Here is a 21,781-nt window from a genome sequence, read left to right on the forward strand (position 1 = left end):
TGGCAACAGAGGCAGAACTTTCAATTCTCCCTCCCATAATCACTGTAGGGTGATGGTAATGCCCGCTCCAGTACGGAAGTCCTTGTTGAGTGGCAGAGCTACCTACTCCTTTAGCCATCGGTGTGGCACTGTCTTGCTTTACCACTGAAGCCACTGAAACAGAGTCATTGATGGAGCATTTGCGGTGTCTGGTTCTAGCACTGAAGTCACTCCCACAGTTCAGGAACTCTCAATACATTACTCTGTAGCCACAGACTGAGCACTTTCAATTTCTAGCACCAAAGTCACTTCTACAGTGGAGAACTCTATTACTTTTTGGTGGCCACCAGAGGAGCACTTGCAATTTCTGGTTATAGCACTGAAGACACTCCAAAGAGAGGCAGAGTACTTGATTTTTCATTCAATATTCATTGATGAAACACTTGCATTGTCAGGTGTGAGCACTGACGTCAAACACACTGCAGGAGAACTCTCAACACTTTTTGCTCTAGCCAAATACTTTAGCACTTGCATTGTCTGAAGTTACTCCGACAGTGAGTAAACTCTCAAAAAAGTCTTCTGCAGCCACCGATGGAGCAGTTGCAAGGTCTCCTGCTAGCACTGAAGTCACTCCAACAGTGGTGGAGCTCTAAATATCTTCTTCTGTGGCCACCGATGAAGCAGTTGGCAACGGTCTGGTGTTAGGACTGAAGTCTCTTTGACAATCAAAGAAATCTATTACTTCTTTGGTGGCCACCAAAGGAGCACTTTCAAGGTCTGGTTTTAGCACTGAAGTCACTCCCACAGTGGGAGTCAACACTTTCTCCTGTAGCCACTGATTGAGTAAGTGCTAGGTCTGGTGTTATCACTGCAGTGCCTTCAACATTGGGGGAACTCTCAATTTCTTTTGGAGCCATCAATGGAATAGTTGCAAAGTCTTGTGTTAGAACTGAATTCATGCCAACAGTGGGGGAGCTCTCAAAAATGTCTTCTGCAGTCACGGATGGAGCCGTTGCAAGGTCCGGTGTTCACACTGAAGTCACCCCGACAGTGGGGCAGCTCTCACATTCTTCTGTAGCCACCAATGGAGCAGGTGCAAGGTCTACTGTTAGCACAGATGTCATTCTGACAGTGGGGGAGCTCTCAATATCTTCTTCTAGAACCACCGATGGAGCAGTTGCAAGGTTTGGTGTTAGGACAGAAGTCTCTCCAACAGTGGGGGAGCTCTCAATAACATCTTCTGCTGATGGAGCACTTGCAAGGTCTGGTGCATGGACTGTTGTTGCTCCGATAGTGAGGGAGCTCTGAATATCTTCTTCTGTAACCACCGATGGAACAGTTGCAATGTCTGGTGTTGGCACAGTAGTCACTCTGACAGTGAGGGAGCTCTCAGTATCTTCTTCTGTGGCTACCGATGGAACATTTGCAATGTCTGGTGTTGGCACAGTAGTCACTCTGACAGTGAGGGAGCTCTCAGTATTTTCTTCTGTGGCTACTGATGGAACAGTTGCAATGTCTGGTGTTGGCACAGTAGTCACTCTGACAGTGAGGGAGCTCTCAGTATCTTCTTCTGTGGCTACCGATGGAACAGTTGCAATGTCTGGTGTTGGCACAGTAGTCACTCTGACAGTGAGGGAGCTCTCAGTATCTTCTTCTGTGGCTGCCGATGGAACAGTTGCAATATCGGGTGTTGGCACAGTAGTCACTCTGACAGTGAGGGAGCTCTCAGTATCTTCTTCTGTGGCTACCGATGGAACAGTTGCAATGTCTGGTGTTGGCACAGTTGTCACTCTGACAGTGGGGGAGCTCTCAGTATCTTCTTCTGTGGCTACCGATGGAACAGTTGCAATGTCTGGTGTTGGCACAGTAGTCACTCTGGCAGTGGGGGAGCTCTCAGTATCTTCTTCTGTGGCTACCGATGGAGCAGTTGCAATGGGTGAGGTTAGCACTAAAGTAACTTCGACAGTGGGGGAGCTCTCAGTATCTTCTTCTGGGGCTACCGATGGAGCAGTTGCAATAGGTGAGGTTAGCACTAAAGTAACTCCGACAGTGGGGGAGCTCTCGGTATCTTCTTCTAGAACCACCGATGGAGCAGTTGCAAGGTTTGGTGTTAGGACAGAAGTCTCTCCAAAAGTGGGGGAGCTCTCAATAACGTCTTCTGTAGCTGCTGATGGAGCACTTGCAAGGTCTGGTGTACAGACTGTTGTTGCTCCGATAGTGATGGAGCTCTCAATATCTTCTTCTGTGGCCACCGATTTAGCAGTTTCAGTGTCTGGTGTTGGCACAGTAGTCACTCCAACAGGGGGGGAGCTCTCAGTATCTTCTTCTGTGGCTACCGATGGAACTGTTGCAATGTCTGGTGTTGGCACAGTAGTCACTCTGGCAGTGGGGGAGCTCGCAGTATCTTCTTCTGTGGCTACCGATGGAACAGTTGCAATGTCTGGTGTTGGCACAGTAGTCACTCTGGCAGTGGGGGAGCTCTCAGTATCTTCTTCTGTGGCTACCGATTGAACAGTTGCAATGTCTGGTGTTGGCACAGTAGTCACTCTGACAGTGGGGGAGCTCTCAGTATCTTCTTCTGTGGCTACAGATGGAACAGTTGCAATATCTGGTGTTGGCACAGTTGTCACTCTGGCAGTGGGGGAGCTCTCAGTATCTTCTTCTGTGGCTACTGATAGAACAGTTGCAATGTCTGGTGTTGGCACTGTAGTCACTCTGGCAGTGGGGGAGCTCTCAGTAACTTCTTCTGTGGCTACCGATGGAGCAGTTGCAGTGTCTGGTGATGGCACAGTAGGTACTCTGGCAGTGGGGGAGCTCTCAGTATCTTCTTCTGTGGCTACCAATGGAGCAGTTGCAATGGGTGAGTTTAGCACTAAAGTAACTTCGACAGTGGGGGAGCTCTCTGTATCTTCTTCTGTGGCTACCATTGGAGCAGTTGCAAAGACTGGTGTTAGCACTGAATTCACTCCAACAGTGGAGGAGCTTTCAGTAACTTCTGTGGCCACCGATGGAGCAGGTGCAATGTCTTGTGTTAGCACTGAAGTCACTCCAACAGTAGGGTAGCTCTCAGTATATTTTTCTGTAGCCACCAACTGAGCTCTTGCATTGTCTGGTGTCAGGACTGAAGTCACTCCGACAATGGGGGCGCTCTCAATATCTTCTGTAGCCATAGATGGAGCAGTTGCAAGTTCTGGTGTCTGGACTGAAGTCACTCCGACAGTGGGGGAGCTCTCATTATCTTCTTCTGTGGCCACCGATGGAGCAGTTGCAAGGTCTACTATTAGCACAGAAGTCACTCCAACAGTATAGGAGCTCTCAATATCTTCTCCTGTAGCCACTAATGGAGTAGTTGCAAGGTCTGGTATCCGGACTGAAGTCGCTCCGATAGTGAGGGAGCTCGCAGTATCTTCTTCTGTGGCCACCGATGGAACAGTTGCAATGTCTGGTGTTAGCACTGACGTCACTCCGACAATGGAGGAGCTCTCAATATTGTCTGCTGTAGTTACCGATGCAGCAGTTGCAATGTCTGGTGTTAGCACTGATGGCACTTCAACAGTGGAAGAACAATCAACTCCTCCTTTCACATTCACTGTTGACGCATCAGCAATGTCGAGCTCGATGGTCGGAGTCATTGCTACAGCATTTGAGCCGACATGAATTGAATGCTCACAGAAATAATATCCAGGTTCCTTTGGCTTCTTATGCATGGAGCACAGGTCAATTCTAGTTAACATCTCTGCTCCGAAAGCACTATCTTTGTAGCCTTCATACAGAGCAGCACATACCTTTTTGAACCCCTGCAAAGAAACACATGTGAAAAAATGTGAGAACATATTTAGGTCAATATAAAGCCTGTTAGATTTGAAGGGTTCTGTTATATTGCTTTTAAAAATAGCAACAATTGCCATGTTGGAGACTCATCATTGTCTTGTGAAGGTGGGTAAATTTGGAACATACGACATTATACAAAGATGGGGCAATAAGAATATTTAAAACATTTCATCATTGAGTATGCTACATAAAATATTTAAATATGCAATAAGTCATGAGAAAATCGATGGTTTATATTTACTTAGTATCTAAATATCAAAAGCACATAATCCATGGGCTAAAATTAAATAACTGCAGTTTCTATCAGGGAATGGCCTCACCATCATTATATATTCTGCATGCAGGATATATTGTTTACAATTCATTAAGAAAGAAAACATGCTCATCTGTCCCATTATACCTCTCACATCTGAATTATTGCTCCTCTAATGTACAATTTTCCTTTATCAAATACCTGCTGTTATCATAGCAACAAACACCAGGTTGATCTTGTTTTTCTATGCTGTTATTTATTTAACATTTAAATCATTTTTAAGAAAACGTTGAACCGGACATTAGTTGTACATAGCACAGCAAGAAGGAGGGCTGGTTGAATATTAGTTGAAATGATCATTAGTCCCATTGTGTAAATATTAACAGCTAAGCAACGAGCATTAACAGTAAGCACACAAACATGTTAATGCATAGCTATAAATTATAATAAATATAAGCAGAAATATACATATATGCAATTTTTGAAGCGCACATAAGGCGGTCGATTCTAAGGGACTCATTCAGACTTTGGCCAAGTGGATGCCCAGTCTTCAACTGGGAGAACCCCAATGTTAGACTTGTCAGCCTTAGGGTTGTCTTCCCCCCAAACCTTTTGCCTGCTTAACTCCAATTTTGCTGATCTCATTTTGTTGGCCTTAGGACTCTGTGCACTTTACCACTGCTGACCAGTGCTAAAGTACTTGTGCTCTTTCCCCTAAACATGGTTTGACTAGATTATCCACATTTGGCATATTTAATTTACCTGTACGTCCCTAGTAAAGTGTCCCCAGGGCCTGTAAATTAAATGCTACTAGTGGGCCACCCACTTAAGTAGCCCTTTAAACATGTCAAAGGCCTGCCACTATAGAGCCTGTGTGTGCAGTTTGCACTGCCATATTAACTTGGCATTTACAACCCTTACGAAGCATTACATTTCCCCTTTTATTACATATATGAGCCTGACCTAAACTCTAAGTAGTCCATGGGGCACAGTTCTGTGTAATTAAAGGGTAAGACATGTACTTTTAAGTTTTACATGTCCTGGTAGTGAAAAACCTCCAAATTAATTTTTCACTACTGTGAGGCCTACCGCTCCCATAGGTTAACATTGGGGATTCCTTATTACACTTAACAAGCTGTAATCCCCAGTTGGAAGGAGACAGAGCTATCATGTTTAATACCAATGGAATTGTATTTCATCTTTAATGGTTAAGTTGAACTTATCAGTACAATTCTAAAAATGCAACTTTTAGAAATATGGCATTCATCTGCTCTTAGCCCTGTGTGCTTGCAGCCTGTCTCCAATACGCGTCTGGGGTGGGTGACAGCTGGGCTTTGTGCAGTCCCTATAGACAGCCACAAACAAAGGGAGTTTAGGTGTGATGATGGGCCATCGTGGGCAGGATGGAAGGGAGGAGCCGGACACAGCCTTTCAGTTACACCTACATAGTCAGTGTCCTGTCCCCATACAAAGAGCTGCATGTCGCCCTGTAGTGAGTCTGGTGCCAGGGCAGGAAGTGAGGACCTCTATGCACATCAAAGCCCTACTTTGAAGTCTCCCCCACTTCAAAGCACCAGTGGGTATAAGAACTGGACTTCTGACCCTACCGCTACAGTACACTTCTGCTCCATTGATTTAACTTTTGGATTTAACCCATTCTAGCGCAAATGGTTAGCCCCGTTTGGCACTTTATACTTTTAAGTATTACATTTCAGTTCATTCTCCATGGTCAATTTCCTAGATTATATCGTCACTTTTTGATTAGAGCTTCATCCATTTTTTTACCATAGCAGTGGTGGCTGGTAATTTGAAAGGGGGGAATACAGGCTAGCCCCAAATGCACACATATACTCACCCATACCTATCTACAATCAGACTCACTCATACCCATCCAGTCACAAATGTGCACACCCATTTAGTGCACACACAAATATACATATATTCATACATGCGTGCACATGCACCAAACATTTAATAAAAACATACCCCCCCACAGCAGTGATCGCAGGTGGCGGGAGGGGAAACCTTGTATTCTGGAAGATTGGGACTGCCAGCACATGTGATTGACGGACTTTGCTATGGGTCAGAAAATGAGAGAAGGTGGCAGTCCCTTACTGCTTACAGAGTGGAATTGGGTCAGTGAGCCTGCTGATCCCACTCCACCCTGTCTCGAGGTATCACTGTTGGATCTGGGTAATTCAGTTTTAAGCCCTAAAGTGCCCTGGGCTGATTGCCGGAGTCTAGCTGTAACACACCCTCTCATCAAGAGGGGAGTACCTCCTAGTGCTTTGCTGAGCTGAGGAGGTCAGGCCCACAGGGCTGTGAAATCTTCAGCCAGGCAAAATTCAGCTCAGACAGTCAGACACATGCCCATTTAGCCCATGTACAGTACTTGGCTGCCTGACCAGAATACAAAGGGTGTGTCAGGCTGGCCCTTGCTCAGCCTGACAGATACTTTTCATGTTTGCAAATACACAGGGGCTGGTTGCCTCGACCCTTAAGGATGGGTTGCTACTGTTCCAAGGTAATACTTTAGTCTTTTAAGATTAAAAACAAAATGAGCTTTCAAAACTGCTAAACACATTTTGGTTTAAAAGGTGTGCATTGTAGTGCGTAAAAGTATTCCTTGTTCACAATATGCAAAAGGACTCTATCTGCTACTCACTCACTCACTCACAAGAATTTGTATAGCGCGCTACTCACCCGTAAGGGTCTCAAGGCGCTGAGGGGGGGTGGGGTCGCTATTGCTCGAACAGCCAGGTCTTAAGATGTTTCCTGAAGGAGAGGTGATCCAGGGTCAGCTGTAGGTGAGTGGGGAGGGAGTTCCATGTCTTGGCTGCCAGGTAGGAGAAGGATCTTCCTCCGACGGTGGATTTCGGAATTCGTGGGACGGAGGCGAGGGCGAGGCTGGCGGATCGGAGCTGGCGGGTGGGTGTGTAGAAAGTGAGGCGGCTGTTGAGGTAATTCGGGCCCATGTCGTGGAGAGCCTTGTGTGCGTGGGTGAGGAGTCTGAACGTGATCCTCTTGTTGACGGGGAGCCAGTGCAGGTCTTTCAGGTGGGCAGAGATGTGGCTGCGGCGAGGGATGTCCAGGGTGAGTCGTGCTGAGGCGTTCTGAATGTGCTGGAGGCTTTTCTGGAGTTTGGCTGTGGTTCCAGCGTAGAGGGTGTTCCCGTAGTCCAGACGGCTGGCGACGAGGGCCTGGGTGACTGTCTTCCTGGTTTCTGTGGGGATCCATCGGAAGATCTTTCGGAGCATACGCAGGGTGTTGAAGCAGGATGACGAGACTGCGTTCACTTGCTTGGTCATCGTGAGGGAGGAGTCCAGGATGAAGCCCAAGTTGCGTGCGTGGTCCGTTGGTTTGGGTGCGCTGCCCAGGGCAGGGGGCCACCAGGAGTCATCCCACGCGGAGGGAGATGGTCCGAGGATGAGGACTTCCGTCTTGTCCGAGTTCAGTTTCAGATGGCTGATCTTCATCCATTCTGCGACGTCTCTCTTTCCTTCCTGGAGATTGACTTTGGCGGTGGCGGGGTCGTTGGTGAGGGAGAGGATTAGCTATGTGTCATCGGCGTAGGAGATGATGTTGAGGTTGTGTCGGTGGGCGATGGCTGCGAGAGGGCTCATGTAGACATTGAAGAGGGTGGGGCTGAGTGAGGACCCTGGCGGGATGCCGCAGATGACTTCGGTGGCCACGGATCAGAACGGGGAAGGCGGACTCTCTGGGTTCTTCCGGCGAGGAATGAGATGATCCACTCCAGGGCCGCTTCTTGGATTCTGGTGTTGCTGAGGCGCTGTATCAGAATGCGGTGGCAGACGGTGTCGAAGGCTGCTCAGAGGTCCAGGAGGATGAGGGCAGTTGTTTCCCCGTTGTCGAGCAGGAACCTGATGTCGTCGGTGGCTGCGATGAGGGTGGGCTCAGTGCTGTGGTTTGCTCGGAAGCCGGACTGTGAGGGGTCGAGGGATCCGTTGGTCTCGAGGAAGGCAGAGAGTTGTCTGTTGACGGTCTTCTCGATGACTTTGGCTGGAAAGGGGAGGAGCGAGATGGGGCGGAAGTTCTTCAGGTCCGTGGGGTCCGCAGTGGGTTTCTTGAGGAGGGCGCTCAGCTCAGCATGTTTCCAGCTCTCCGGGAAGGTGGTGGATGCGAAGGAGCTGTTGATGATGTTCCGGAGTTCGGGTGCGATGATGGAGTCGGCTTTGTTGAAGATGTGGTGTGGGCAGGGGTCGGTGGGGGAGCCGGAGTGGATGGTGTTTATCATGTGGGTGGTGTCTTCGGTGCTGACAGGGGTCCAGGTGCAGAGGGTGGTGTTTGGGGGCGCTGGTTCGGTGGTTGGGTGCGTGGTTTGTGCGCCCAAGCTGTTGTGAATGTCGGCGATCTTGCGGTGGAAGAACGAGGCGAGAGAGTCGCAGAGGTCTTGCGAGGGAGTGATGTCGGTGTTGCAGGCACTGGGATTTGAGAGCTCTTTGACGATGCTGAAGAGCTCCTTGCTGTTGTGGGTGTTGTTGTCCAGTCTTTCTTTGCATGCTGTCTTCTTGGTGGTGCGGATCAGCTGGTGGTGTTTGCGGGTGGCGTTCTTGAGGGCGGTCATGTGTTCTGTTGTCTGGTCGTGGCACCAGGCTTTTTCGAGGGTGCGGCAGGTTTTCTTGGAGTTTTTGAGGTCAGTGGTAAACCACGAGGCTTTCCTGCTGCCGGGTCTGCTGGGAGGGTTCTTCAGTGGTGCGAGTTCGTCTGCGCAGTCGGTGAGCCACTATGTGCGGTTGCGGGCTGCTTCGTCGGGGTCCATCGTGTTGGTAGGCGGGTTCTGGCTGAGGGTGGTGGTGAGCTGGTCGGCGGTGATCTTGCTCCAGCTTCTGCGGGGAACTTGTTGCGGGTGGTGGTGGGTAGTGGTTCTCCTGAAGTTGAAGTGGACGCAGCTGTGGTCTGTGCAATGTAGTCCAGTGGAGTGGCTGAAGGAGATGTGCTTGCTGGAGGAGAAGACGGGGTCAAGCGTGTGGCCGGCGTAGTGGGTGGGGGTGTTCACCAGTTGCTTGAGTCCGAGGTTGGCGAGGTTGTCCAGCAGGGCGGCGGTGTTGTAGTCCTTGTTGTTCTCCAGGTGGAAGTTGAGGTCACCTAGTAGGATGTAGTCTGAGGAGGTGAGGGCGTGCTGGCTGATGAAGTCTGCGATGGCTTCGCTGAATTGTGTGCGTGGTCCCGGGGGTCTGTAGATGAGAGTGCCTCTGAGGGTGGTCTTGGGGTCGGTCTGGATCTGGAAGTGAAGGTGTTCGGTGGCAGTGAGGGTGTCGTCGGAGTTGGTCGTGATGCGGTGTTTCTGTGGACGATGGCGATGCCTCCTCCGGTTTGGTTAACGCGGTCCCTCTGGGTGATCTTGTAGCCGCCCAGGATGGCTATGGCGATGTCGGGGGCTGAGGAGGCGTTCATCCAGGTTTCCGTGAGGAAGGCGACGTCTGGTGAGGTTGTGTCAAGGAGGTTCCAGAGTTCCACGGCGTGCCTGTGGACGGAGCGGGTGTTGAGCAGGATGCACTTGAGGTGGTTGGTGCTGGTGCTCGGCTTGGCGGGTGTGGTGCAGGTCCGGAGGCAGGTGGATCGGCAGGCTTGGCAGGTGAAGGGTCCGTGTGTGTGCCTCGGGGTGGCTTGGTAGCAGGCGGTGTTACGGCCGGCGTTGAGTGCGTGGAGGGTGGCGGCGTCGTAGGTCCGTCAGGTGGGCTGGCATCGTCGAGGACCAGGGGTCCTGGTGCTGGGCAGGCGCGGACGGGCATAGTCGGGCTTGCCTTTGGCGCGCCTTCGGCGCACAATCGGCCCGCCCGCTGCGCGTGAACGCTCTTCTGTAAAAACAAACTACATGTTACTTTGGGTTAATCTAGGCACTTTAGCCACCACAATTGAATAATCCAAGGACACATGCTTGCTAGACCTTGGCATTGGCTAATATGCTTTGTATATCTTTTAGACTTCTAGGATGAGGAAGTTCCCAATCTTGGAAATCTTGGATTTTGAAATGGCTGATTACTAACATTCCAGAAGAAATGGCACCAATTCACAATCTCATCTGTTAAGAAAGAAATTCATGTCTGTGTGTTTGCATACACTGATCTCAGAAGGACAATGTGCAGATATGGTTAGCTTTGTACAAGCTTTTTAAGAAGATCACAATGGTATCCAAATAGATTGATGAAACCGGAAAGCAAGCATTCTTCATTCAATATTAGATCAGCACTAAATCTCCTATAATCCAGAAAATAGCCCTTCGAGGAGTACCACCCCGACTTGACAGTCTGTCCTTGACTATTGCTCATTGATTAAACTCCCTGGGGTGCGTCACCACTGTCCAGAACCCAGTTGCTCAAGCTAGGTTTGCACTCCCCAAATACAGACACACATATACAAAGTAGATCTTAGCAATATTTAAAAATATAATAAACTGAGAACTGGATCCTCGGTGGTGAATTGCATTGGCAAAAATACGTAACTTGGTATATAAATGTACCATTTGTTTCTTAAGAGATCGTTATCCATCTGTTTCTCCAAAGATCATTAGGTCACATTCTTGCCATTTGTCTAATATTAAAATATTGTAGTGCCATGTCTTTGGTCCAGTAATTTAGCAATCAGTAAAACAACAAAGTAGGTAACAAAAAGTTAGAAGGAAAAGAGAAAACAATTGTTCAATGAAAAGTCTAATAAATGTACATGGTTGGAGCAAGGAAAAAGAAGTGATCAGAGAGTTGATTTGGGTTCTGAACAGGGTAAGTGGAAATCATTAAGTTTGGGTTAGTGTATAAATTAGTAGGCTTAAATTAGGGAAAATGTAGGTTGCTGATTTGGGGGAAGAGTTACACAGTAGGATAGAGCATGTGTTAAGGTTAAAATTCTTGTTACAGTGAAGGTAAGGGGTTACGGTTAGCTGTAGATTTATAAAACCTTAGAGTGTGGTATTTGGTAAAACAAGTTACTCAGGCTAAGAATGTGAATAAGGGATCGTTCGAAACGTAGGATTTTGTGTTATGGATTGGTCGGTGTGCAGTCATAATATAGAGTCTTTTATTTCGATTGGACAGAATATCGAGTAAAAAATATAGAACGGACATAATATCGACTAGACATAATATAGACAACAAAAATATCGACAAAATTTTTTTTACATCGAATAGAATGGACATAATATCGAATCAAAAATATAGAATGGACATAATATCGACTAGACATAATATAGACAACAAAAATATCGAATTTAAGGTAAGTTAATAATATTTTTAATTTTTTGTGTAATATTATTCTGTAGCGGGTTGTGGGTTTATAGGGGAATAGGGTGGGAAGTAATTTAATTATAATTAATTAAATATGTTAATTTATGTATTGATATTTATTTAGAATTAATTGTTAAATAATTATTAATTGGTAATTAATTAAAATATAATTGGCAATTAATTATAATTGATTAATTTATAAATATGTTAATTTTATTAAATTATTTTCTGTAGCGGGTGGTGGGTTTATAGGGGAATAGGGTGGGAAGTAATTTAAATGTAATTAATTAAATATGTAAATTAATACTAATTGTTAATTAATTATTATTTGGTAAATAATTAAAATATAATTGGTAATTATAAATATTTAAAGAATAAATACATAATAATTAGTAAATTTATTTCTGTGGTGGGTTGTGAGTTTATAGGGGGATAGGGTGGGGAGTAATTTAATAATAACTAATTAAATATGTTAATTAAATTCGTTAATTAATTAATAATTGACCATTAAATAAAATTTACTTCGTAAATAAAAGTAATTGGTTTTGGAAATTAAATTTAAGTTTTGGGTTTTTGGGTAAAGGGGTATTTTTAGGGTTCAGGGTCAGTTTTGGGTTTTTGGGTAAAGGGGTATTTTTAGGGTTCAGGGTCAGTTTGGGGTTTTTGGGTAAAGGGGTATTTTTAGGGTTCAGGGTCAGTTTTTAGTTTTTGGGTAAAGGGGTATTTTTAGGGTTCAGGGTCAGTTTTTAGTTTTTGGATAAAGGGGTATTTTTAGGGTTCAGGGTCAGTTTTTAGTTTTTGGGTAAAGGGGTATTTTTAGGGTTCAGGGTCAGTTTTTAGTTTTTGGGTAAAGAGGTATTTTTAGTGTTCAGGGTCAGTTTTTAGTTTTTGGGTAAAGGGGTATTTTTAGGGTTCAGGGTAAGCATGGGCGGATTTTGCGGATTCGCAATCCGCGAATTTGCGGATTTGCGTATTCGCGGATTGCGAAAATACGGGAATCCGCGAATTCTCGCGGATTTGCGTATTTTTTGGGGGTGTGTGTGTTCGCACGGGTTTCTGCAAGTTCGCGAGGGTTTTGTACAATTTCGCAAATTGCGAACTTACTTGTCGGGTCGCCAGTTTTGCGAACTTGTTGTTTCTACGTGCCCAGCCTGTTTGCTAAGCTTTCTTCATCACTGCCACCCTCTGTCACCACTGGCACTCTCTTTGGTCACCCATGCCACCCTCTGGCTCACCCATGTCACCCTCTGTGTCATCACATCACCCTCTAGTTCACCAGTGTACATTATTGGGGCAAAGCAAAGCACTGCCATCCTCTGTCAACACTGGCACTCTGGTTCACCCATGCCACCCTCTGGCTGGCACACCCATGCCACCCTCAGTGTCATCACAACACCCTCTGATTGACCACTGAGTGAACAAACACCTGCTAAGTGCTTTAAGTTTTGCAAACAACAACACCTGCCCTGCCCCAACTGACATTAATGAAGGCTGGCACCTGCTTGTCTGCTCCCTTTCCTTTTTGTTGCAAATGCAATGTAAATAATGTTTTTTAACAGGATGCAATGGCATACTTGTAACTATTCTGTGACTGTCAGAGCAGGGTCACACAATAGTTGCAAGTAGGCAACCGGATTCTGGAGGGCCCCTTCAGGAAGCACTACAGGTAAATGGTTACAAATGATGAGCTCGAACTTTTGCACCTGCTCGTTCGTTTTGCTTTTGCAAAACTCGTTTTTCGGTAATTTCGCCCTATTCGCGAGGCGCGTCGTAGTGCGAACTCGCCCGTGGAAGCCGCGAACTCGTGCGAGTTACCCCAAGGTTGAGTATGGGTGCCGCCATTTTGTTTGCGTGACGTATTTCAGTTTCCGCCCGCTATGTGTAATCTCGCGCGATGAGCGTCTTGCGAATACAAGTTCGCACGAGTTCGCGAGAGAAATCGCGTGCGAACTTACTTACGCGCACGTGATCGGGCCGCCATCTTGTTTTTTATTCATTCCTATGTGTCTGGGTATGGTGTTTCTATCCTCTGTATATCTCTGCCATCCTTTGCTTGTTTTAATATTTTTTTGATCTATTTAACTTATTTTCTATCCCTCTATTTTTCTAGATCTATATTTTTGTGTTTTAGGCTACTTTTGTTTACTTTTGAACTACTTTTTTAAACTTTTATTTCCTTCTTCCCTACTCTTATTCTTTTTCATTTTGTCTCTTCTTTACTGCTAACACCTGCCCAGAACATGGTCAAGACAGCTGTCAAGCTGCCCAAGACGGGCACCGCAGCCCGTGCCCGGCTCCCGTGTGGTCGCTTGAGGGCGGAAATGGTGGTGCCCCGGGAGATCTTCAGCCCTGAGGAGGTGGGCGCACTTGTTTTTTATGTGCAGCGCCGTCTCCCCAGGACCATCGCGGCAGGCGGCAGGATCGCTGCTGGTTACACCAACAGCCAGGAGCGACGGAAGCGGTGGGGGCAGGTGTGCCGGGCCCTTTTTAAGATCACGGGGGTCCAGCGCACCTACAATCAAGTCACCCACCGCTGGACCGACATCCTGGACCGAGAGCGTGACCTGCTAGACGTGCTGGGAGTGGAGGTCCCCGGGCTTGGTGAGTAGTAGTAGCAATTTTTTCATTACTCACTACTCTGTTTTTTCTCCTGCTCTGTGTGACTGTGTTATATTGCAAATGTTTGCTTTAACTTTTTTACAAAGAGCAATAATGCTGCTGGTGATTACATTGATAGGAGAGGTAAATTACTATTTCAAAATCTTCTGTGCATTTCAGGTGCACTGTTCTCCTTCTCTGTGCCGGTGCCACTGCTTATTTGTTTTCTATTTTGTGTTCATTTAATTGGGCTGAGTAATGTATGAGTGTATTTTACAGAACTGCGTAATGCTAGACACAAAGGGGCAGATTTACAAGCCCCTTGTTCCACGTTTACACTGCCTTACCTGACGCACAGCGACGTAAACGTGGCGCATCCCTGCGAGTCATGTACAACGTGATGCATCTAAGGAGATGCGCCACGTGAAGACCTGGGCCTGCGCCACAATGGGTGCGTTCCCACGCAGGGGGGGGGGAGGGGGGGTGCCGGTCAGGCAGATGTGTGCCTCGCAAAAGTGCCTGCGTGAAATCTACAAGATTTAACGCAGGCACTTCCGCGACGCTGCTATGTCAATTCTTTATGCCTGCTTGCTTGAAGCAGGCGTAAGGACTGATGCGGTATGTTGAGTATTGGGCAGCCCTGAGCACTGCTATAGTTGCATCGCGCCCGCGACGCGACTCTAGAGATGCGCCCCTATTTCATCACGAGATGCGTCACGCATCTGCCTACCCTTGCGCCAGGGTTTGCCGCATTGTAATAGCGGCGCATCTGCCGTGACGCAAGGTTAGTTTTGCGTTACGCATTTGTTCTGGTGCACATCTGGAGGTGTCCAGCTCAGAACTCGTAAGTATGCCCCTAAGTGTCAGATTAGCAATTACCTGCGCATCCCTGCAAAGTGTGCGGCACGCCAGCACCACCCATGGTGCGCCGTATTTACAATGCGGCACACCATGGTCCCAAAACGTCACCGAAGCGTTACGCATCGGTGCCGTAAAGGCGGCTCATTGATGGAGTTGCGTTGCAACGATGGCGCAGCTCCAGCAATGCTGCATCAAGCCGTAAGTCTGCTTCATGCAGGCGCAGGGTTTCAGTGACGCATCATTGTCCTAAATGACTGATTGAAATTTTATATATTCCCCATAGCCACTTTTAGCATGCGTTCCTGCGCAGGAACGCCCTCCCTTGCGATGGAATGCTCCCTAATGGCGCAGGGTTTTAGAATGGGATGCATCTCCCATATGCGTCACGTTGTTAATATACGCCACACCATGGCGCCTCTCTTGTTGTGGCGCTGCGTCACAAAATTGACGCAAGAATGGAGCAAAAGAGCTGCAAGGGGCTTGTAAATATGCCCCTAGAGTAGAGGCTCAGGTGCAGTCCTTCCTTTGTAGCCCTCTTTTTGGATGAAATAGTAGGTTCTTGTTCTTTCTAAATGTTTGATTTGGTTGACAAGGACATCGGCAAGCAGCAATCATCAATGTTTTCTGTTATTTCTTTCATGTTGTACGTCAGGTCCGCCCAGGGGCAAGCGGACCGAAAAATCGGATGCAGTGGCTCCAAAGGAGGAGGATGCAGGCCAGGGCGGCGAGTGCTCCTTTGCTGGCCCCAGTAAGTTTTCATTTAAATATAGAGGACCTATTGTTGTCCAAGCATTCCTAATTTAATTGTTTCGAAATAGTGTTTAGATAGGAGCAAAATCAATAATACTACTGTTGCAGGGACAATGCTCCACAAACCGAACTACGGACACCAAAGACCAGAGTAATAATATTTCAGAGTGGCGTGTTTGGCACACTGTATAAATAAACCTGGTAGTGTCAGCAGCACAGACTCCTCTTTGCAAAAATTGCAAAACTTTTCCCTCAGTCACTCTAGTCTGGAGGACTAAAAACCACAGAGTCTATTCAAGTTTAAAAGCTTTATTAAAAGTTTAAGTAAACACATATATTAAAATAAAGTTAGTTGGAAATGGAAAAGTGCTTGGTGCTGAGTTGATGAGTAATGGATTGGAACACATTTCTTGTGGTCGAGCCGAGCTTTCACCTGGTTTGAAGTTGATGTTCCTCTTGTCCTTAGAAGTCCAGTTTCTGTCTGTTCAGAGAAAAATAGTGTGTGTTAAAATTAAGCAAGCATTCAACAATTGTGACAAAAAAATGAAGCAAGACAACAGCTTTCCCTGGAAGGAGGGACATTTTTACTTTAGACTAGAGTAGACAGTCAATTAATTTTTCTGTTGTTTTCACATTTTTTCATTCATAGACCAAATACTAGTGGAGTGGTGTAATCTAACATTCTTAAATCTACTTTGTAGGTGGAACATCTGGTGGCGGGGCCAGCTCGGATGTGGTGGTCATCATTGACTCGGAGTCCGAGGATCAATCTGGGGAGGATGCGGCGCTAGAGGAGTCGGACCAAGAGCAAGAAGTACAGACTGTGAGGAAGGAGACGGCGGCGGTGGCGAGTACAGGTAAGCTGGATCATGGTACTATCTGACTCTTAGATAGGATATGATGTGTATCCAGTGGTGGCCCAGTGACAAATTACAATATGGTAATTACAGCAGGCTGGGACCGACAGACAGATAGAGGCAGAGACAGAGAGAGAGGAAGACAGAAGGAGAGAGAGAGAGGGAGGGAGCCAGAGGGAGGGTGAGGGAGGGAGACAGAGAGAGAGAGACAGCGAGGTAGAGGGAGACAAAGGGAGACAGAAAGAGGGAGACAAAGGGAGACAGAAAGAGGGAGACAGAGAGAGAGAGAGAGAGAGAGAGGGAGGGAAACAGACATATCGCCTGGGCCTGGTGCAGATGATACGGTTGCTGGTGTGGTTAACGGCTCAGAGGAAAAATCACTCACTTCTGCCAGATCTCTTTCATATGAAAGAGCACCAAACCAAGGATACAAGTGAGTTGTGGGAAGGGAAATGGTGATTCAAGCGCCCCCCCTTGCCCCTCCCTGCGGACGCCCATGATACTGGCCTGAATAGTTTTGTACTGCCCTGGCTAGTTGCTAGTTGTACTGTGACACAACTTCCTGCTGAATCATTTTGTGTTAATCATATTCTTAAAGAGCATTGGTTACAGATTATGTCTTTCTTTCTTCATATAGTTGGCAATACTAAAACCTCCAAACCAACGAGGAGTATGCTGGCTGTACTGGCCCGGCAACGGAGGCTGGAAGCAACTGTTGCCGAATATCGGCGGCTGGTGGAACTGGAGGGGGACGACACACACTCCAGTGCATCAAATCTAACATCATCTACATCCTCCTCCGTTACCCCACGTTCTGCCGGTAAGCACAGTGCTCCAGCGAACCGGAGCCGTGCTGGAAGACGCCACCGCCGAGCAGCAAAAGCTGCACCTCGCAGTACTGTTAAGGGTCGCTTGCGCCGTGCACTCCGCAGAGTGTCCGACCTAGAGGCGGAGGTCCAGAAATGGAACAAATATCAGAATGTGGTGGAGGGCCTCCGCCTAGATCAAGCCATCCTCCAGGAGAAGTATGATGCCCTGGCCCTAAGGCATGATGCCCTGGAGGCCAAACTTAACAGCTTGCATCCCTAGAGTGTCCCTTGCCCCTTTTTTGAGACTTTTGGGGGGTGGGAATTGGGAGTTGGGTTTTTTGGGGACTTTTGAAGGACTATTTATTTGTTGGGGTTAGGGAGGGTCTTGCGGGAGATTATTTTGTTAGGGATATAAATATACTTTTTCAAACTTTATCTGAGCATACCTGTTTTTTTACTACTTTTGAGCTGGGTGGGTGGTGGTTTTGCAGTAATTTCATTTAACTGAACACTGTCATCGTGTTGGTTCACGTGCAATAGGCCAAATGTTTTCCAAAGTAAATGCCTGTCACAGAGTTTGTTAATTCAAGAGCCCTAGGACTTTACTGCTAGTACCACTGTCACTCTCACGCCTCTCCGAATACTCCATTATACTACCTCCCATACAAACGCTTATCTTACCTGTAATTTGTGTTTGAGGGCTGGCTCCACCTGTTAAAAAAAGCCTCATCTCGACCCCCAGGACTTTTCCAACTATCGTCCCATTTCCCTGCTCCCTGCCATTAGTAAACTTGCCGAGAAATGGGTAAATAAACAATTAGCATCCTTTCTGGAGACCCATAACCTGCTCCATCCAACCCAAACCGGGTTCCGGAGAGGACAGGGAACGGAGACGGCACTGCTGAGGGTGGTAGAGGACTCCAGGAGGATTCTGGACGCAGGTGGCAGCGCGGCCATTATCCTCCTGGACCTCAGCGCCGCCTTCGACACGGTGAATCACCGTGTCCTCCTGTCTCGTCTCAGAAAACTGGGCGTCAAAGACAGGGCACTCATGTGGTTGGAGTCCTTTCTTGACGGTAGATCTTTTAAGATCTTTTCAGACAGTAGTTGCTCTCCATCATTGCCATTACAGTGTGGGGTGCCCCAGGGTTCCTCCCTTAGCCCCACACTGTTTAATGTTTATATGGCGCCCCTGGCAGAAGTAGTAGCTCCCTTCGGGATCCAATTGGTAAGCTATGCTGATGACACCCAGCTAGTTGTCTCTCTCAATCAAGTGGAATCCCCCCCTTCCAGGCTTTGCCGTTGCCTGGAGGCAGTAGCAAACTGGATGGATTTATCCCACCTAAAATTGAATGGAGGAAAAACAGAGCTGATGCTCCTAGGAAAACGAGCCATATTTAACAACGTGCTTCACTGGCCCTCCTGTATGGGCCCAGGACCCACTCCAAAGACCGAGATAAAGAGTCTCGGGTTTTGGTTGGATGCAGAGCTGTCATTTAAGACCCAGGCAAGGAGGACAGTGGCCACCTGTTTCGGACTGCTGAAAACAATTCGGAAAATTCTTCCTCAGCTACCCGAAACAGCAAAGAAAACCATAGTCCAGTCTCTTATTTTATCCAGGCTGGATTATGGAAACGCGCTCTATCTTGGAGCCCCTGTCTCTGTTATCCGGCAACTTCAGGTTGTCCAGAATTCTGCAGCACGGCTACTCACGGGCACTAGCCACCGCACATCAGCTAGGCCCGCACTCTGCACCCTGCACTGGCTCCCCATAAAGGAGCGAATCCATTTTAAGACTCTCTGCACGGTCCATAAAACACTCTATGGGAATGGCCCCCTCATCCTAGATGACATGATCAGACCATACAAATCCACCAGGAATCTTCGCTCGAACCAACAAAAACTGCTGATAGTTCCTAGGATCAGCAGAGCCCGCACAGGAGGTCGTCTGTTCTCGCACAACGCGGCTGGATTGTGGAATGCTCTCCCTCCACCTCTTCGCCTAGAGCCTAACCTTCTTGCCTTCCGGAAAAAACTAAAAACCTTTCTGTTTCCAAAAACCAGATAATTCAGATCTGCATTTTTAACCCATCCCTGTCTGGTCAGTCTTAAGCGCTGGGATGCTCCCGAGTGGCCACGCGCTATAGAAGAACCTAATAATAATAATAATAATAATAATAATTCACAGAGTCCTAGAGCGTTCTGCAGCAGGGCCACAACTGGAGTTTCCCGGCGTGGATTTTCTGCAAATCAAAAGCAATCAACATTAGAAATGTGGCAGCGGTGCTCACACAACCCTAAAACCTAGAAGCCCCACAGACAGCACCCCTGAGACAGGCAAGCGAGCAATAATAACGCCTACACGTTCACGTGCAATAGGCCAAATGTTTTCCTAAGTAAATGCCTGTCACAGAGTTTGTTAATTCAAGAGCCCTAGGACTTTGCTGCTAGTACCACTGTCACTCTCTCGCCTCTCCGAATACTCCATTATACTACCTCCCATCCAAACGCTTATCTTACCTGTAATTTGTGTTTGAGGGCTGGCTCCACCTGGAATTCACAGAGTCCTAAAGCGTTCTGCAGCAGGGCCACAACTGGAGTTTCCCGGCGTGGATTTTCTGCAAATCAAAAGCAATCAACATTAGAAATGTGGCAGCGGTGCTCACACAACCCTAAAACCTAGAAGCCCCACAGACAGCACCCCTGAGACAGGCAAGCGAGCAATAATAACGCCTACACGTTCACGTGCAATAGGCCAAATGTTTTCCTAAGTAAATGCCTGTCACAGAGTTTGTTAATTCAAGAGCCCTAGGACTTTACTGCTAGTACCACTGTCACTCTCACGCCTCTCCGAATACTCTATTATACTACCTCCCATCCAAACGCTTATCTTACCTGTAATTTGTGTTTGAGGGCTTGCTCCACCTGGAATTCACAGAGTCCTAAAGCGTTCTGCAGCAGGGCCACAACTGGAGTTTCCCGGCGTGGATTTTCTGCAAATCAAAAGCAATCAACATTAGAAATGTGGCAGCGGTGCTCACACAACCCTAAAACCTAGAAGCCCCACAGACAGCACCCCTGAGACAGGCAAGCGAGCAATAATAACGCCTACACGTTCACGTGCAATAGGCCAAATGTTTTCCTAAGTAAATGCCTGTCACAGAGTTTGTTAATTCAAGAGCCCTAGGACTTTGCTGCTAGTACCACTGTCACTCTCTCGCCTCTCCGAATACTCCATTATACTACCTCCCATCCAAACGCTTATCTTACCTGTAATTTGTGTTTGAGGGCTGGCTCCACCTGGAATTCACAGAGTCCTAAAGCGTTCTGCAGCAGGGCCACAACTGGAGTTTCCCGGCGTGGATTTTCTGCAAATCAAAAGCAATCAACATTAGAAATGTGGCAGCGGTGCTCACACAACCCTAAAACCTAGAAGCCCCACAGACAGCACCCCTGAGACAGGCAAGCGAGCAATAATAACGCCTACACGTTCACGTGCAATAGGCCAAATGTTTTCCTAAGTAAATGCCTGTCACAGAGTTTGTTAATTCAAGAGCCCTAGGACTTTGCTGCTAGTACCACTGTCACTCTCTCGCCTCTCCGAATACTCCATTATACTACCTCCCATCCAAACGCTTATCTTACCTGTAATTTGTGTTTGAGGGCTGGCTCCACCTGGAATTCACAGTGGGGGACTCGTCAACGTTAAGTAAGTTTCTTCATTGTGCAGAATCCAGGCATCAGCATTATGGGTAATGGATAGGGTGAGTCTGGAGGAGGAGGACTCAGGATAGACGACCAGGACTGAGTTCTTGTCAACTAACTGTTGTGAACCTGAGGAATGCTGCGGCATCAAAATCAAGACAGTTCTGTTGATGGGCTTGTTGTTTTATTGGTTGATTACAGTTTTGTTGGGAATGTGATGAAGCACTTGCTAAAGAAAGACAGACACACAGGAATAAAAGTGAATAAGGAGGACTATTTAGAATTAATGAATGATTGAGTCATTTTCAGAACTCGCTGTCAGGGAAGCAGAACTCGTCCTCATACTCTGCTAAATCATCAGTCGGGGTTACTTCTGGTAACTGAGGAGAACTTTCCTCAGGTAGGGCGGTGTCCTCTTCTTCCTGCGTGCATTCTCGTACTCTGTAATCTGGTGGTATGAAGTGCTGGTTCATCTTTATCAAGGTGAGCCGCTCCACATTTGCGGGCAAGAGGCGGGACCTTTTGGAAGTCACAATGCCACCAGCAGAACTAAAAACACGTTCTGAGGACACGCTTGCGAGTGGGCAAGACAAGTAATTGATAGCCAGGTTGGTGAGCTCTCGCCATATTTTTCTTTTCCCATGCCAATACGCCAATGGGTCCTCAGTAATATTGACCTCTGTTGAGTCATCCAGATAGGCCTGCACCATTGAAAGAATGTCCTCCCGGATTCCTGTACTTTGCACTTCTGTGTCCTTTCTAGGACCAGGAAACCCTAGCTGAGTTAGCCAACTCGCTTCAGACATATCGCATGCGCCTGGTGAAGATGATACGGTTGCTGGTGTGGTTAACGGCTCAGAGGGAAAGTCACTCACTTCTGCCACAGGCACAGATGCA

The 21,781-nt window shown here is 47.3% G+C and overlaps 1 protein-coding gene across 1 annotated transcript in view; it reads right to left on the bottom strand.

Annotated features, from left to right (window-relative positions):
• Positions 1–1,007: 1,007 nt before the first annotated feature.
• The window catches only part of LOC144828093 (uncharacterized), a 394,020-nt gene continuing 373,246 nt past the window's right edge, over positions 1,008–21,781 (bottom strand). Inside the window, exon 7 of the mRNA XM_078686222.1 lies at positions 1,008–3,776. Within this exon, the coding sequence (XP_078542348.1) occupies positions 1,008–3,776 (2,769 nt within the window). The remainder of the gene's footprint in view (positions 3,777–21,781) is intronic.

This window comes from Lissotriton helveticus, chromosome 4_1 (assembly GCF_964261635.1).
Source record: "Lissotriton helveticus chromosome 4_1, aLisHel1.1, whole genome shotgun sequence".
In the NCBI taxonomy this organism is placed as follows: Eukaryota; Metazoa; Chordata; class Amphibia; order Caudata; family Salamandridae; genus Lissotriton; species Lissotriton helveticus.